General features: G+C 36.9%; 1 protein-coding gene across 1 annotated transcript; it reads left to right on the forward strand.

The window, feature by feature from the left end:
• Positions 1-3,483: 3,483 nt before the first annotated feature.
• On the forward strand, positions 3,484-16,908 carry LOC126771296 (cytochrome P450 4C1-like). Its single transcript, XM_050491108.1, has 9 exons — positions 3,484-3,747; positions 7,346-7,458; positions 7,941-8,031; positions 8,141-8,326; positions 9,440-9,813; positions 10,761-10,829; positions 10,915-11,083; positions 11,210-11,389; positions 16,476-16,908. The coding sequence occupies exons 1-9, from the start codon at positions 3,594-3,596 to the stop codon at positions 16,631-16,633; spliced, it is 1,494 nt and encodes a 497-aa protein (XP_050347065.1). The 5' UTR covers positions 3,484-3,593; the 3' UTR covers positions 16,634-16,908.

A 16,908-nucleotide genomic window follows, 5' to 3' on the forward strand; every position in this document is an offset into this window, starting at 1 on the left:
CAAGATTTTAGCCGATTTTTAACGTACTTAAGTTTTGATGTGTATACATCTTAGTGCTCAGTACACGGTAGAGGCTAACTGAGATCTCGAGCGTCAGATGACGTCAGGGTAAGATTTCGAGCGTCAGATGACGTCGGCGTAATATTTGTTATTGTAAACACGTTAACGCGTGCGATCGGTACATGAGCTCACATGTATACACATCAATTCTCGTGAGTAACTTGGGACTCAAATAATTTTTTTTATGTTCACCGATAATATCTACAACTTTAAAGATACGTACATAAAGTATTTGTATTTCCTTATCGCTAATATAGTGATGTCTTCCAGATAACCTTTGGGTATAATAATAATAATAATAATAATATCCTGGGACATTTTTCACACACGGCCATCTGATCCCAAATTAAGCTTGTACAAAGCAGTGCTATGGAAACCAGACAACTGATATACTACATATAGTACTTTTCTTTTTGTAAATACATACTTATATAGATAATTACACCCAGACTAAGGACAAACAGACATGTTCATGCACACAAATGTCTGTCCTGGGTGGGAATCGAACCCACAACCTTCGGCGTGAAAGGCAAGTGCTCTACCAACCACGCCAACCGGCTCGTCAAGACTTAAGTTAAAGTTAAGTCAAGTTAAGTTTCGTCAGGTATAAGACTTAAGTTTGAATAAAGCGGTGGGGTGTACAAATATTTATATCAATTATTAGGTTCTTATATATGAAATTGGCGTTTTGTACGGGAGGAATATAAAGTCAATATTTTTTTTGTAAAAAATATTTAATTAATCAAAGTATGCACCGTGTTATCTATGCACTTTTGCCATCTCATAGGTCATTGATCCCTTTACTAAAAAAGCCATGGGGACGAGAATCAATAAACTCTTTGAAGGCGGTTTGGACTGCCGCATCGGAGTTGAGTTTTCCTTGTAAGAAGTTGTCCAAATTCCGGAAAAAATGGTAATCTGTTGGAGCAAGGTCCGGGGACTACGGTGGATGTCGCAGAAATTCTAATTGTAGCTCATCTAACTTAGTGGTTGTTTGTTGTTCAGTGTGTGGTCTTGCATTGTCGTGAAGCAGCAGTGGCCTAGGGCGATTGACCAATGTCGGTTGTTTAGCAGCTAGTTCTTTCTTCATAGTTTGCAGTTGCTGACAAAAGATATCTGTCGTAATCGGCCAGATTTTAGGAAGCTGTAGTGAACGACACCGGTGCTAGTCCACCAAACACTCACAAGTAACTTTTTCTGGGTCAATTTTCGTTTAGGGCAGGATTTGGCTGGCTCCCCGGGGTTCAGCCATTGCGACGAGCGCTTCCGATTATCGTACAGTATCCACTTTTCATCACAAGTAATAATTAGATTTAAAATCCGTTCATTATTGTGTCGGTTGAGCAAAGTAACGCAGCAGTCGACGCTTGTTTTCAAGTTCGATTCACTCAATTCATGAGGTACCCATCGTTCAAGTTTTTTTACTTTCCCGATTTGCTTCAAGTGGATTAATACAGTTTTATCACTTACCCCGAATTCTGTACCTATCTCTGAAGTGCTTTGTGACGGATCCGCTTCCACAATAGTTTAATTCTTTATTTTCCACTTTGTTCTCCGGCCGTCCACGGGGTTGGTTCTAAAGGTCGAAATTTCCAGAAAGAGCTTCGAGCTGTTTCTGCAGCACTGGTGCCACGGTAGAACTCGTAAATATACCGATATTTCATGTTTTCCATTGTGCGGTAATAAGCGACGCTAAAGAAAAAAATAATGAGGAAAAAACAAATGAAACTGTTTTCAAAATTTATATGTACCAGCTAAATGAATTTATAAATTTCAATTTGGAATTCTTAACCAAAGAGGAGATATTTCAGATCAAAGTGGTCAGTACGACAAAACGCTAATTTCATATGTAAGGACCTAATATTAAAAAAACAGTATTATATTGATAAATTATACATACGCTATTTATATTCCCTTGTAGCTTCCCTGGTGGACCCATATAATTTTCTTTTCGTATAAATTATAGTAGTCATGTAAATGTAAAATGAAAGGTTTTTATAGATTTGGAGCAATTTAGTAATCCGATCCGATCAAAATAATTTATTTATTTATTTAATCTAAGAAAGACAATCAGCTACGACATATACAAAAATTATTATCACATTAAAAAAATCATATACCAATCAAGTCTTCACAAATAACTAAAAATCAAAAATACGTATAAAAGTGATTGGGTTTTTCCGTTGAAAAATTCTCAATAGCAGTCTGGGAGTCTGAAAATCGGCAATGTCTCTCTCCGTTCGTGTCGGCCCGTTCGTTGCCGCCGTAGCAGATCATCAGAGCCAGAAAAATGAGGAGTGCATCTGTGTTTGCGCACACAGATGCACTCCTAGTTTTAGCTAACAAACGAAATGCAATGAAGTCGATTGACAATTGTACCGTTTACTTATAACATCACTAGTGAAATTGTTATATCACGGCTTTGAATTGTCAAAGCCGTGATATAACTTACTTGCGATATATCTATACAAATAAAACTGAAGTTAGTATCTTTGATTTCCAAACAAATACCTATTTTTAAGTTAATATGGCTGTTTGCGAGTTACTAAAACAGTTTATTTTTTATTTTTATCTGTCTGTATATCTGTTTCTTTGTTCAGGGTAATCTTCAAAACGTCTAATAATTACAAATGTCAATAACTAAATAAGTCCGTATTTTTAATTTATGTTCTGATTGTTGTATTCTGTTTGTGTAATAATAAAAAAAATTATTTAAATGTCGCATCCGGTCAATCGTACGGACACTCAATGGAACGAAAGGTGCAACAATGCCTGTGAACTTGACTCTGGTGTGGTTCGGCAGAACTTCATAAGCTTTCGACAGAATCGTGATGGTATCGCTCGGGTCCAGGCAAAACACTCTCTGTAAGGCATCGGTCGAGTGAGGTCACGGACCTGTCTTACCGTTCCATAAAGTACTTGTGTGTGATATTAATTGTGAAGTGTAATAAAGTGTGATTATATCAAGTTAAAGTTGATCATTTCACGATAACCCACCCACTGCACGCCCACATGATGTTCGACGATAACGATCGAAGACCTGATGCCCCTCCGACATATATATATACAAATAAAGAAAATGAAAGTGTGATTTTAAAACATATGCCTCTATTTAAGTTTATAAACTTAAATTTTTATTTATATTTGGCTTCTTTTAGATTACCGTTTCTACTATATAATTTTAATATTTTATATATAATGATGCATAATTCAAATATGGATTATATACGTTTAAATATTGAAGAAAGATCGTAAAGCAAATTACTTTCTGGCAAAATTAAAGCTGCGGGTTTGACTAGTGCATACATATAAAAAAATCACAATAATGATGACTTGAAATAAATAGACGCGCTATTTATTCGACCACATATCTTATATAGTTTCTGCAATACGTAACGGTGTGTCGTTCAGTTTGATGTACGAGTACGAGTGACGTACTCGTGTACGTAAGTTAATATTTTAATAAAAAACAAGATAAAATTTTCGCTTCGACTTATCATAACTGATTGCTGGCTCGGTGAGCATTGAGCACCATGTGGCTGTTGGTTATAGTACCAGTTCTACTGATACTTATATCGATAGAACTTTACTATCGATTCGGAAGAACTGGGAGACTTATTAGGAAGATACCTGGACCGAAGCCATGGCCTTTAGTTGGAAATATGCTCAATTACTTTCGAACACCAGGTATGATTTGAAAAGTTATTTTATTAATTGTTTATATGCCTTTGATTTTATTTGATTTGCCTTTTGTGATTATAATTCATCTCGTGCTTTACGGTGAAGGAAAACATCGTGAGGAAACCTGCATGTGTCTAATTTCACTGAAATTCTGCCACATGTGAATTCTACCAACCCGCATTGGAGCAGCGTGGTGGAATAAGCTCCAAACCTTCTCATCAAAAAGAGGAGAGGAGGCCTTTAGCCCAGCAGTGGGACATTCACAGGCTGTTACGGTTACGGTATGCCTTTGATTTGTATTGTTGAATAAATGCTGTGTGAAAAAAATAAACCATATGAAATAAAATATATTTCTATTGATCAAAATGTGTTAAAATTATAAAGTAAGTTAATATGTTATATTTATAGTTAAGTTATATTTTTAATATTAACAATTTACAGCAAGGGAAAAAAATATTCTCAATACTGATCCATCGATACTTAGATTTTTTTTACTTACACAAATGTACATATGTTTGAGAAATACTTATATAAACAAATTTTTGTTCAAAACAACTATTCACCTCTAAATAGAGTTACGATATATACAACGTGATAAAAAAACAGATATTGATATTTTTAGTACTTCATTTATTTAATTATTTTATTAATTCCAACAAAAGTATTAACGAAATGTTAATACTTTTGTTGTAATTAAGTTGTCGTTGTTAATTTTTTGTTTTGTTATATCTCCTATTTTTATTATATATATATTATGTATTTATTTATGTATGTCAGTAGATGGCCCTGCGGTAAGAACGCGTGAATCTTAACCGATGATCGTGGGTTCAAACCCGGGCAAGCACCACTGAATTTTCATGTGCTTAATTTGTGATTATAATTCATCTCGTGCTTTACGGTGAAGGAAAACATCGTGAGGAAACCTGCATGTGTCTAATTTCACTGAAATTCTGCCACATGTGAATTCTACCAACCCGCATTGGAGCAGCGTGGTGGAATAAGCTCCAAACCTTCTCCTCAAAAAGAGGAGAGGAGGCCTTTAGCCCAGCAGTGGGACATTCACAGGCTGTTACGGTTACGGTTATGTATGTATTTATTATAGTATATATATATATATACTTTATATTATATACAATAGTAGTGTAGTATATATATGTATGTATGTATTATGTATGTAGTAGTGTATGTAGTATATAGGTAAACTGGCTTGTACCCTTCCCATTTATAAATATTATGATCCTCTGCTCAAAGGTTGCCTGGAAGAGATCGCTGCTTAGCGATAAGGCCGCCTGTTGCACCTCACCTTTGTTTTGTTTGTTTAAAAATTGTTATTTTTAGTTTTAAGTTTGGGTGCAATAAAGTGTCAATAAACATTTATTTTTATTATTGGCATCCATAGATCTCTCAATAAACACAGCACTTTTAATATTGTATGTATGTGTGTACACACACATACTAAAATATCACAAACATATTTGGTAACGTAAAATTTTTAATTAAAAAAAATTAAATTCTATAATCTGTCCTTGACTATATACGTGACTTATCGATGTACTAGTTTGATAAAAATATTTATTCTTTAAAACTTAATTTTTATTATTAAGTTACCAATACATGAGCCATGTTAAGCTATAGCAATAATATTATATATTTTGCGGTCCCAATTGTTTTGCTATATAAATAAGTAGATTGGTACTCCCCCTATCTACATATAATAAAATAAAAACCTGCTAATTATATAGCTCTTAATATACATATATATAAACACAGCACTTTTAATATTGTTAGTATGTGTATACACACACATACTAACATATCACAAGCATATTAGGTAACGTAAAATTTTTAATTAAAAAAAATTAAATTCTATAATCTGTCCTTGACTATATACGTGACTTATCGATATAATTGATATTATGTATGATATATGTATATGTATGATATAATATGTATTTTAAAATAAGTTAATTGATAACTGTTAGTGCAGGCTTATCTGTATGCACGTTCTATTGTTCTGCCCAACGAAATCAGCTTAAAAAGAGTGAGTACAATTATAGATAGGCAAGATAAAAATGGTCGCAATGTGAATAATGTCAAATGTATTTTATAGTGTTTGTAAACACACAATTATAAACGTCTGTATAAAAGCAAAGATAGTAAATCCACTTAATGGTTTTCTGCCAGATTTTTGTGCCGAACCATTAAGTAAAGTACATACACACTTAGTAGCTGAAATATATATTTAGATCATCATGCAGCAGCAATTGTCTAGTCTTATCAACAAATAACCCATTTAAATCAAACTGCTGTAAACGTTCTAGTTTACCATTAATACTAGAGATAAAAAACGAATTACAAAGTACATACGAGAAATATAATGGACGAGTAAATACCAATAATGCTAGCTTATTAACTTCTGGCAGGAAAACATTTAAGTGGGTTAAGCGGATTTAGTATTTTTTTTATAAAGACGTTAGATTGTGTTTTTTTAAAAGCCTTCCGATAAATAATTATACTTATTATTTTTGTGATTTAAATTAAAGGGCGTGCGAGATAAAGTAATAAAAAAAAATTATAGTCATTAGTCTTTGTAATACAAGTCCCACCAACAACAGCCCCAAACCTTTATTGATTGTCAACTAGCCGCTTGCAAACAAATCCTTGCAATGCCCAAGTCTGTGGCTACTTACCTAATAGCATAAAAATGAATACCATGATTAAGTGTACTTTCCGATCAGATGATTTTGTTTCAAAGTGAACGCTGCGCAAACTATTACCAATACACGAAAATATAATATTGTGACGTCAGTAACCATAAACGAATTAACTTTAGTTTTTTTTTGTTTGTTGTATTACTGCAAGTTGTTTCTTGTTGTTAAGTTTGAAGTGTTTTTCATTAATCCCTCGACTTTTTCATTGACTGACTTGTTGGTCGAGTGGCTTGATGTAAGTTAATGGTTGAGTTATTGGGTTTTTCTGTCAGAATTCTCAGTAGCAGCCCGGAGTCTGGAAGTTGGAAGTGTGTACACTCCCGTGCCTCGGAAAGCACGAAAAAGCCGTTGGTCCTGCGCCTGAACTCTTTCCAGTTGTGTCGGATTGCCGTCCCATCTAATTATTCTCATAATTAGATGGGACGGCAACGGGTTAGGGAATAGAGAGTGCACCTGTGTTTGCGCACACACTTGTGCATATAATGCGTAGTTGGTTAATCTCTCTTTTTTACACTTTAAATTAAACTTCAGTAGTTTAAGAAATAATACGAGCAATTCTTGTATATAATTGTGTAAATGTATTTTGACTCATTTTTTGTATTCAGATAAGGTTTTGCTTTTTAAGATTATCTATGTATATCTACTTTTCTAAAAAAAATACGCAATTTTTCGATAAACGAGAAATGAAAAAATCTTAGTGATATTACGACTATTAAAGTAACTTTATTGTGTTGTTCATAGAAATATATACATATATATTAATATTTATAAATGTTAAAGAATAAGAAGTATTGTTTATGAATTGTCAGCGTCCATAATAAAGGATAATGATGTGGTAAAACAAAACATAAAGTCTCAGATTTCTTTAAATACTAATGTTTTTATTGTTTCAGAGAAACTGTTTATTTATCAGCGCGATATAAATAAACAGTATGGACATATTAATCAGATACATTTCCCATTAAGTATACGCATGGTGAATATAAGCAATCCAGACGATGTTGAGGTAATAAGCTTATTTATTAAATAAAAACGTAATTAATGTACCGAGATTAAAATAAAATTGTGGGTACAAAAAAAAAATGGATTCAAATTCGGTGCGGTAAAGGAAAATATCTTTAGGACCTTCTTGTATCATTGCACGAATATAAAATGCAAATGTTAATCAGAATCAGAATCAGAGGAAATAATTAGCGAGCATTAATATTTAAGGGCATTTAGACAAGGGCAACTATAAACCAATTCAAAATAGTAATACGCTTATTATGTTGTGTTGTAATGTACAACGTCTTAAGGATTTTACGAAAGCAATTTAGTTATATGTACGGCATATAATAGTTTAATTTATTAAACTGTTTAATGTTTTAGCTTTATTGGTGTTAGGGTTTTGTGCAAGCCCTTCTAGGTACCACTAGGCAGCAGTGGGACAATTACATACTCTAATTTACTTATTTTATAGATAATTATGATTATGATTGGATTTTTTAGAAAGTATTGTCTGGATCTGAAAACAATTATAAAGAACATCCATATATTTACCTTATATACTGGCTTCGGGAGGGGCTGTTAGTCAGTAATGGTATGTTATATAAATAATAACTATAAATAACTTACGTTAAAATTAAATAACCAAGGTCACGTGTAATTTCCGAGATTAAATTATATTACATAGAACTTCGAATTTTTAGGCATAAAATGGTTTCAAAGAAGAAAAATGCTAACAAAAGCATTCCATTTTAACATTCTACAAAAGTATTTCGTTACGTTTAAAGAGGAAGCAGAATATTTTCAGAATATTGTGCAGGAAGAGGTTTGGAAGCAAAGAACGGATTTATATCCATTAATGAGTTCTACGACGTTACGTATCATGTGTGGTAAGATTAAATTTAATGTCCATATTTTAGGATAACACAATATTTTTTGAATCTTAAATACTTCTTTATCATCACCTAGCAAGAGCTTAATGAAAGAAGGGTTTTGGTTTAGTAGAGGTATTGTCCCTAGTGATTACTGGCGATCAAGACTTTATTTTATTCATGACCTATGTAAATTAATACTAGTAATTGAATTCAACTTGTAATGTCTACGTAACACAAATGATAGTTTTTCATATTAAGACTTACCAATATGGAGCTTTGCTTCTGGCGGCAAATACAGCTGTCGAGTAACTCATAAGAAGATGCTCCAATAATAACAACATTAGCCGACAAAGCCTGCAACTGAGCTCTAAATCAAATCAAAATATATTTTATTCAAATATCCTTTAATAAGCACTTTTGAATGGTTCTGGATGTAGATTCTACTGAGAAGAACCGGCGAGACACTGTAGTAACTCTTTTTCAACATTTCAAATACAGTTATGTCAATTAAATACAATTAAAATTGTATATATCCTGCCTCAAAGTCAATATATACTGCTCTTCGATTTTTGCAATCTATACAACCTTATGTATAGCAAAGAGTCCACAAGCTATTATACATTATCTTTGTATTAGTATTAGTAGGAATAGTTTTATCTTTAAAGTTATACGTAAATATATAAATGAATCGACTGTGTAAAAATCAATCTAATATTCTTTCGAATTGTGTTTCATGACAAAGTTTTTGTTACTGAATTTATTATTAACGTTTTTAATTCCGAAAAAAATTACAAGAATAAATTATGTTATTACTATTATTTTATTTATTTACGTAGTGTCGCCAAATGTCATACAGTAATAATTACAAATTAAAAGTTTACAAACTATTAAGGTCTAAGTTTTACCCTTAGACCTTAATAGGTCTAAGGGTAAAAGTTGCTATATTTATAGGTAACGACTTGAAAAATGCATCTAAAATGATAATGAAAGAAAATTAATTATTATAACACTTGAACACAACATAATTTCGTATTTAGTTGAAATACGAGTAAATCTTGTATCTATCAAGTTTTATTTGTCTCAAAAAAAAAAACATGGTTACAGTAAAATATATTCATTAATTTTCAGAAACGGCAATGGGGTCGACACATGGAGATATGGAATCGTTAACGAGCAAATATTTAACATCGTTGGCAGACGTCGGTGATTGTTTCACGCGAAGATTAAGTGCACCATGGTTGCATTCAGAGTCTATGTACCAGCTTACTGGCCTTGCAAAAAAACAAAATATTGCTTTAAAATATTTACACGGTTTAACTAATAGTGTTGTAAGAAGTAGAAGAAGCTTTTTGGCTGAAAGTAGCTTCAACCAATTCGATAATGATGCCGAATACGATACTAAAGAGAAGTTAGCAATGTTGGATTTGCTTCTAAAAAATGAAAAGTCTGGTCTCATTGACCACGAGGGCATTAGAGAAGAAGTAGACACATTTATGTTCGCGGTAAGAATTAAATAATATGTAGAGCTATTGTGTGAGAACAAACTTGAACTCAACGTAAAATATGATTATAAATTTTAGAAAGGAGACTTTAATGATTATAACATTTAAAGGATATATGAAACAAAACAGCGTATCACCGCAATAGTCTAGTCACCGAGTAGATTCCGACTTACAAAAGGTCTAGGAGTGATCTCATTTGGTAGAATAGTATAGTTTACTGTTTGGATTCCGAATTGTCGAACGCTGTTTTGGTAAAATTTTATCACAAACTAGTTTATCGTCAATCTACATAAAAAATAGTTATAAAAAATAGCAAGTCGGCTCTCGAAAGATATACGAAGTGATTTACTTAATTTATTATTTATATAAATGAAGATAATATCTTAAATAATATTAAAGGAGCAATTCTGGCATGTTTATAAATTGATTTCGTGTATCTCGGAAATTCCTATAATAATAATAGCTCAAAATTTATATTTAGATAAGTTTTTGCTTTTTGATTTTATTATATAAAAGCATAATATTATTAAGATGACAATAACATACAAAGCGTATAAATTCTGTAACAGATTTTATAAATAGCTTTATATAATAATAAATGTTTTTAGGATTATAAATAAGGATATAAAGCCCTCCAAATCGATTTCGGTCACTCAATAGAGCCAACTGCGCAGGATATATTATAGTGCACAAGTGTGTGCGCAAACACAGATTCACCCTCTATTCCCTAACTCTCATAATCCGATGGGACGACCATCCGACACGACCGGAAAGAGTTCAGGAAAGATCACAATTTTAATTATTATTCGATAATTCAACTTTATTTGTAAATGGGCGTATATTACGAATAAAATATATTTTAATTTCATTAATTGATTCCATAATTAAAATCATGACATGAACTTATGTTGATATTTCACACTAATTTATTTATTTTTATTATTAAGGGTCACGACACAACCGCCACAGCTATGACTTTCATGCTAATGATGTTAGCCAATGAACCAGAAATACAGGTAAGTTAAATATTTAATGGATGTTGAATATATCATGTTAAAATAGAACTGGTTTATACGTCGTGATAATACGTATTTTTTGTAGGATAAAATTTTTGCGGAGATTCGTCAAATTCTAGGTGAATCTGATAGAGCGGTGACAACAGAGGATTTGAACCAAATGAAATATCTAGAATGCTGTATCAAGGAATCGTTGAGGCTGTACCCGAGCGCACCTCTAATCGCTAGACACTTGAGAAAAGAAACAGTATTAGGTAATGGTCGAATACTCTTAAAATCTACAAAGGTATAATACAAAGATAAACCAAAGGAACGGAAAATACCTCTAAGATTGATTATTCGAGAAAAAAATGGATGACTAATAAAATATTTTATTTTAGGGGGATATACAGTACCTGCGAATACCACTTGCTTAATCTTCATATACGATTTGCACCGCCGCGCTGATTTGTACCCGGATCCCGAGCGTTTCATTCCTGAAAGATTTCTTCCGGAGAACAGTGTTAAGAGACATCCGTTTGCCTATATACCCTTCAGCGCTGGACCCCGGAATTGTATAGGTATTTAAAAACGTCCTAAGTGCTGCTAACACAACAATACTGTATTGCTCTCATTGTATGTATTTTGTCTTGTTTATTTAATTATACACTATTAATGTATTATTTATGACAGAGTTATCCGGCAAACGTAGCCTTGTGTCGCTTTGTCAAATCTCTGCAAAGATATTAAGATGAAAGCTAGACAATTTACTACTTTTAATTATTTGACATATTCCTAACAAATACATTATAACAATAGTAAAATGGCAATCCTGTGGGCAAAATTCCATACGAAACCCATCGATGTATTAAATTTAAATCTAAATTATGTAAGTTGTCTATTAATTGATAAATATTATGAGAAATTTTGTATAGTTTTTAGATAAAACATTCAGAAAATAATAATTTCTGCTTTTGTAGTTTTCAGTGCAATTTTTTTCAGACTCGACGACTTTTAATTCTTAACCTGCCTTTACCATCAGTAAATATGTTATATAACAACGAAGATATATATATATCTTCGTTGTTATATAACATAAAGCCGTGAAAAGGAATATTGTTATATATAATTTGATATAACAAATAATATAACTGCCTCGTTGGTCTAGTGGCTTGATATAAGGCCGCAGACCCGGAGTTCAATTCCTAGGTCGGGCCAATAAAAAAGTTATTGGGTTTTTCTGTTAGAAAATTCTCAGTAGCAGCCCGGAGCCTGGAAGTTGGAAGTGTGTACACTCCCGTGCCTCGGAAAGCACGTGAAGCCGTTGGTCCTGCGCCTGAACTCTTTCCGGTCGTGTCGGATTGCCGTCCCTTCGGACTATGAGAGTTAGGGAATAGAGTGCACCTGTGTTTGTGCACACACTTGTGCACTATAATATCTCCTGCGTAGTTGGTTAATCTCACTTGAGATTGGCCGCCGTGGCCGAAATCGGTCTGGAGGACATTATTATTATTATTTATATAATTATCCGTGCAGTGACGGAGAAGAATACATTTCACTGCCCCTCTCTTTCCCATGGGTGTCGTAAGAGGCGACTAAGGAATATCTGAGCGACCATCTGCTCATCTGGTGGTAGGATACTAACATCCGCCTGGCTTGTTACCACCGTAAGCATGGTGAAAAACTCGTGAAGTGGCTTGCAGCCTAGTTTCGAGGTCAGCCAGCGTACAGCCAGTGCCCGAGCGAGTATTGCAGCGATGGGTGTTGGTCCAGTGGAGACGGCTGTTGAACCAATGCCGGGGGAAACTGTATTGACCTGCCGGACAGGGAGACCTGAAGAAACGGCTGTTCCGCGTGCCGCCCGTGGCATAGTACAGGGACCCGAGCGTGCCTAACCAGCTCGCGAGGCTGCCCCACCAAGCCACGCATAATCTCGGGTTGGACCGTCGTGCCGGATGGTGACCGGAAGGTGGGGTCCCGGCGGCCACTTCCGGGGGGGTTCGGAGGCCCTTCCGTCCGGCGGATCAGTATATTTTCCCTTTTGGCACAAAATTTGGGGAAACATGCCTCCATACTTTGCCCACCCCATCGTGGCAATACGTCGCTCGCTTCACGTCTCTTTTCCTTATTTTTCGAAATGGTAGCGCAACTAAGAAATAACGGTCGTTCAGCGGTGCACACCCCCACCATACCCACGCTGTTTGAGGTCGAGTTCTCTAACATCCGAGGACTCCACGCTAACCTCAACGCTGTCCACCACCATCTCGAAACAGCACGGCCAGCAATGTTGTTACTCACGGAGACGCAAATACTCCGCCCTGCCGACAATAGCTACCTTAACTATCCCGGCTACATGCTTGAAGAATCTTTCAAAGCGAAAGCCGGAGTATGCTTGTTCGTCAGGACGGATGTTTGTTGTCACCGATTGCGCTGCTTGGAGGACCCCTCTACGTGTGCCTCTACAGATCCCACAATGGTGACTTGGAGACAAGCCGATTATTTGACCATCTTAGTCGGGTGGCAGATGCTGCGCAAGAGCAGTTTCCTAACGCGGAATTGGTGTTTTTGGGGGGATTTTAATGCTCACCACGAATCATGGTTGAAATCCCTCAAAACTGAACATGCTGGAAGAACTGCTCATGCTTTTGCTCTCACACATGACTTGACCCAACTGGTTGATCAGCCCACCAGGATCCCAGACATTGATGGGCAAGCGCCTTCTCTACTGGATCTTCTGCTGACTTCTCACCCGGTGGAATATCAGGTTGTGATTCAAGCTCTACTTGGTTCTTCGGATCACGGCCTTATATCTACCAAAGTGCCGCAGGCCAAGCTGCCGCCATCAGCGGTATGCAAACGTCGCGTTTGGCACTATAAGTCGGCAGATTGGGACGGTATGCGCGATTACTATGCGTCAGTCCCTTGGAAGAAACGTTGCTTCAGTGGGAATGACCCGACAGCTAGTGCCGCTGCTGTTGCTGATGAGATCATGTTAGGAATGGAATACTACATTCCTAGCTCAGATCTCATCAGTAGGGGTACGCGTAACCGTTGGTTCACTCGTGAATGTGCCCACGCTGTATCATCTAAGCAGGCGGCATATCGCGCGTGGATCAACTGCTGCGTTAGCGGGGCATCTAACATTGACTAACTGAAAGCAAACTACAATAAAAATTCGAAGTCCTGTAGGAAGGCATACACGAGAGCGGATGCACAGCGCATTGTACAGATTGGTCATGACCTTATTTCGCATCCTAGGGGCTCCCGTAGCTTCTGGCGTCTGACCAAGTCTGTGCAAAACAATTTCTGCCAACCTTCGCTGCCACCGCTCAGAAATCCGGACGGATCGCTAGCTCAGTCCGCAGGAGAAAGCCGATCTCCTGGCTAAACTCTTTGCCGACAACTCCGTGATCGATGATTGTAGTGCGCTGCCACCAACAATACCTTCATTTGGCCACACGATGCCTGACATCAAAATCAGGCAACGTGATGTGCGTGCGGAGCTGCAATCACTTGATATACGGAAAGCTAGCGGTCCCGATAGAATACCAGCCATAGTGCTGAAGAAGTGCGCAGCGGAGCTGTCTCCTGTGTTAACCAAGTCCTGTAGGAAGGCATACACGAGAGCGGATGCACAGCGCATTGTACAGATTGGTCATGACCTTATTTCGCATCCTAGGGGCTCCAGTAGCTTCTGGCGTCTGACCAAGTCTGTGCATAACAATTTCTGCCAACCTTCGCTGCCACCGCTCAGAAATCCGGACGGATCGCTAGCTCAGTCCGCAGGAGAAAGCCGATCTCCTGGCTAAACTCTTTGCCGACAACTCCGTGATCGATGATTGTAGTGCGCTGCCACCAACAATACCTTCATGTAGCCACACGATGCCTGACATCAAAATCAGGCAACGTGATGTGCGTGCGGAGCTGCAATCACTTGATATACGGAAAGCTAGCGGTCCCGATGGAATACCAGCCATAGTGCTGAAGAAGTGCGCAGCGGAGCTGTCTCCTGTGTTAACGCGCCTGTTTCAACTTTCTCTCTCTTCGGGATGTGTGCCAGAGGCTTGGAGAAGAGCTAATGTGCAAGCGGTTCCCAAAAAAGGGGATCGGTCTGACCCGGCAAATTATCGACCAATAGCTATCACTATAGTACTTTGTAAGGTGATAGAACGGATTCTAAGCAACCAACTGATCCATTACCTAGAAGATCACTGTCTAATTAACGATCGTCAGTACGGGTTTCGACCAAAACGGTCCACAGGTGATCTTCTAGCGTACGTAACATACCTCTGGGGTGAAGCTATCGACAAGCATGGAGAATCGTTGGCTGTCAGCCTCGATATCTCCAAGGCTTTCGACAGGGTCTGGCACAGAAGTCTTCTCTCCAAGCTACCGGCATATGGTCTGCCTGCTCAGCTATGCACCTGGATTGCTAGCTTCCTACACAAGCGTAGCCTTCGTGTTTTAGTAGATGGTTGCGCTTCACAATTCTATGTAGTGAATGCTGGGGTCCCCCAGGGATCTGTGCTATCTCCTACACTCTTTCTTTTGCATATCAATGATATGCTCTCTCTTGGGAACATACATTGCTATGCAGATGATAGTACAGTGCATGGTGGATACCACAGACGCGCAGTGGCTGGGTGGGCGGAAACTGAGGAGAGGCGGGAGAATATTGTCATTGAACTCGATAGGACGTTAGAGCTAATCGCCAAATGGGGTTCTGATAAAGTTGAGTTTAATGCCAAGAAAACAAAGGTATGCGCTCTAACAGCGAAAAAGTCACCATTTTACCCTCTTCCTTCCCTCTGTGGCACTCCGCTGATGATACAAAGCAAAATCGCCATGCTGGGGATGGACGTTCGCTGCGACCTTAGTCCAAGGGATTACATCGAGGCTATTATAAAAACAGCTTCACGGAAACTCGGAGTTCTGAACAAGGTGCGGCGTTTTTTCACAACAACTGTGCCTGTTATACAACACAGGTACGGTCTTGCGTTGAATATTGCTCGCACCTTTGGGATGGCTCTGCTAAGTACCTACTGGAGGCCTTGGACCGGTTGCAGCGATGTGCAGTACGCATTATTGGCGACGTAAAGATCACAAACACCATTGAACCTTTACAATTGCGTCGCGAGATAGCAGCACTGAGCGCTTTCTATCGACTGTATCACGGCGAGAGCTCTGAGGAATTATTCTCTCTAATTCCTGCTTCCCCCTTCCTTCTTAAATCCACGCGAGCTGGTTCTCGATGTCACCACCTAACTGTGACATCAATTCCATCGCGCACAAAGAAATTTGGCAACTCCTTTCTTTGTCGCACTACCAAAAAAAATTGAATTCCTTACCGGCTCACGTGTTCCCTTCCTCTTACAACCCGGGTTCCTTCAAACGAGGCGTGAAGAGGCATCTTGCGGGTCGGCAAGGCGGTGACGGCTAGTACAGAACATTCTTGCCGACTGTACTGGCCGTCGTCGCGTTTGGACTCTACTACCACTTACCATCAGGTGGAGTAGAGTCATTTGAAATCCCGGCGCATATATAAAAAAAAAACTTGGAAAAAATGAGATGATACATGAAACAGAATAGATATATATTAAAATAAACAAATATCATTTCAGTATGGGCGTTAGCTCAATCAATAATATACTTTTATTATACTTTTAGGCCAGAAGTTTGCTATGATGGAGATGAAGACAGTAATGTGTGCATTACTCAGGAAGTTTCGCCTGGAACCAGTGACCAAACCTTCTGATCTCGTTTTCAAAACTGATCTTGTATTACGCACCACGCATCCGATATACGTTAAATTTTGTGCGAGATAAATTGAAAATATAAAACAAACTAGTTAAAATAAATATCTATTGAAATTTTTTCTGGTACTATATTTTGCTTTGTAAATTATTAAATTAAGAAAAACTAATATAATTCATAGGTCTTTTAACATTTTTCTTACAGCTCTATTTTCTTAAAAACTGCAACTTAATAAATAGATTACTTATTACTTATACGATGGTTTTTAAATGGCGTCTAAACTAAATAAGAATATAGGCAGAAGAGTCGTATTATGCGTTTTAAAAATCATATCTATGACGGTTAA

This window comes from Nymphalis io, chromosome 10, assembly GCF_905147045.1.
Source record: "Nymphalis io chromosome 10, ilAglIoxx1.1, whole genome shotgun sequence".
Lineage (NCBI taxonomy): Eukaryota > Metazoa > Arthropoda > Insecta > Lepidoptera > Nymphalidae > Nymphalis > Nymphalis io.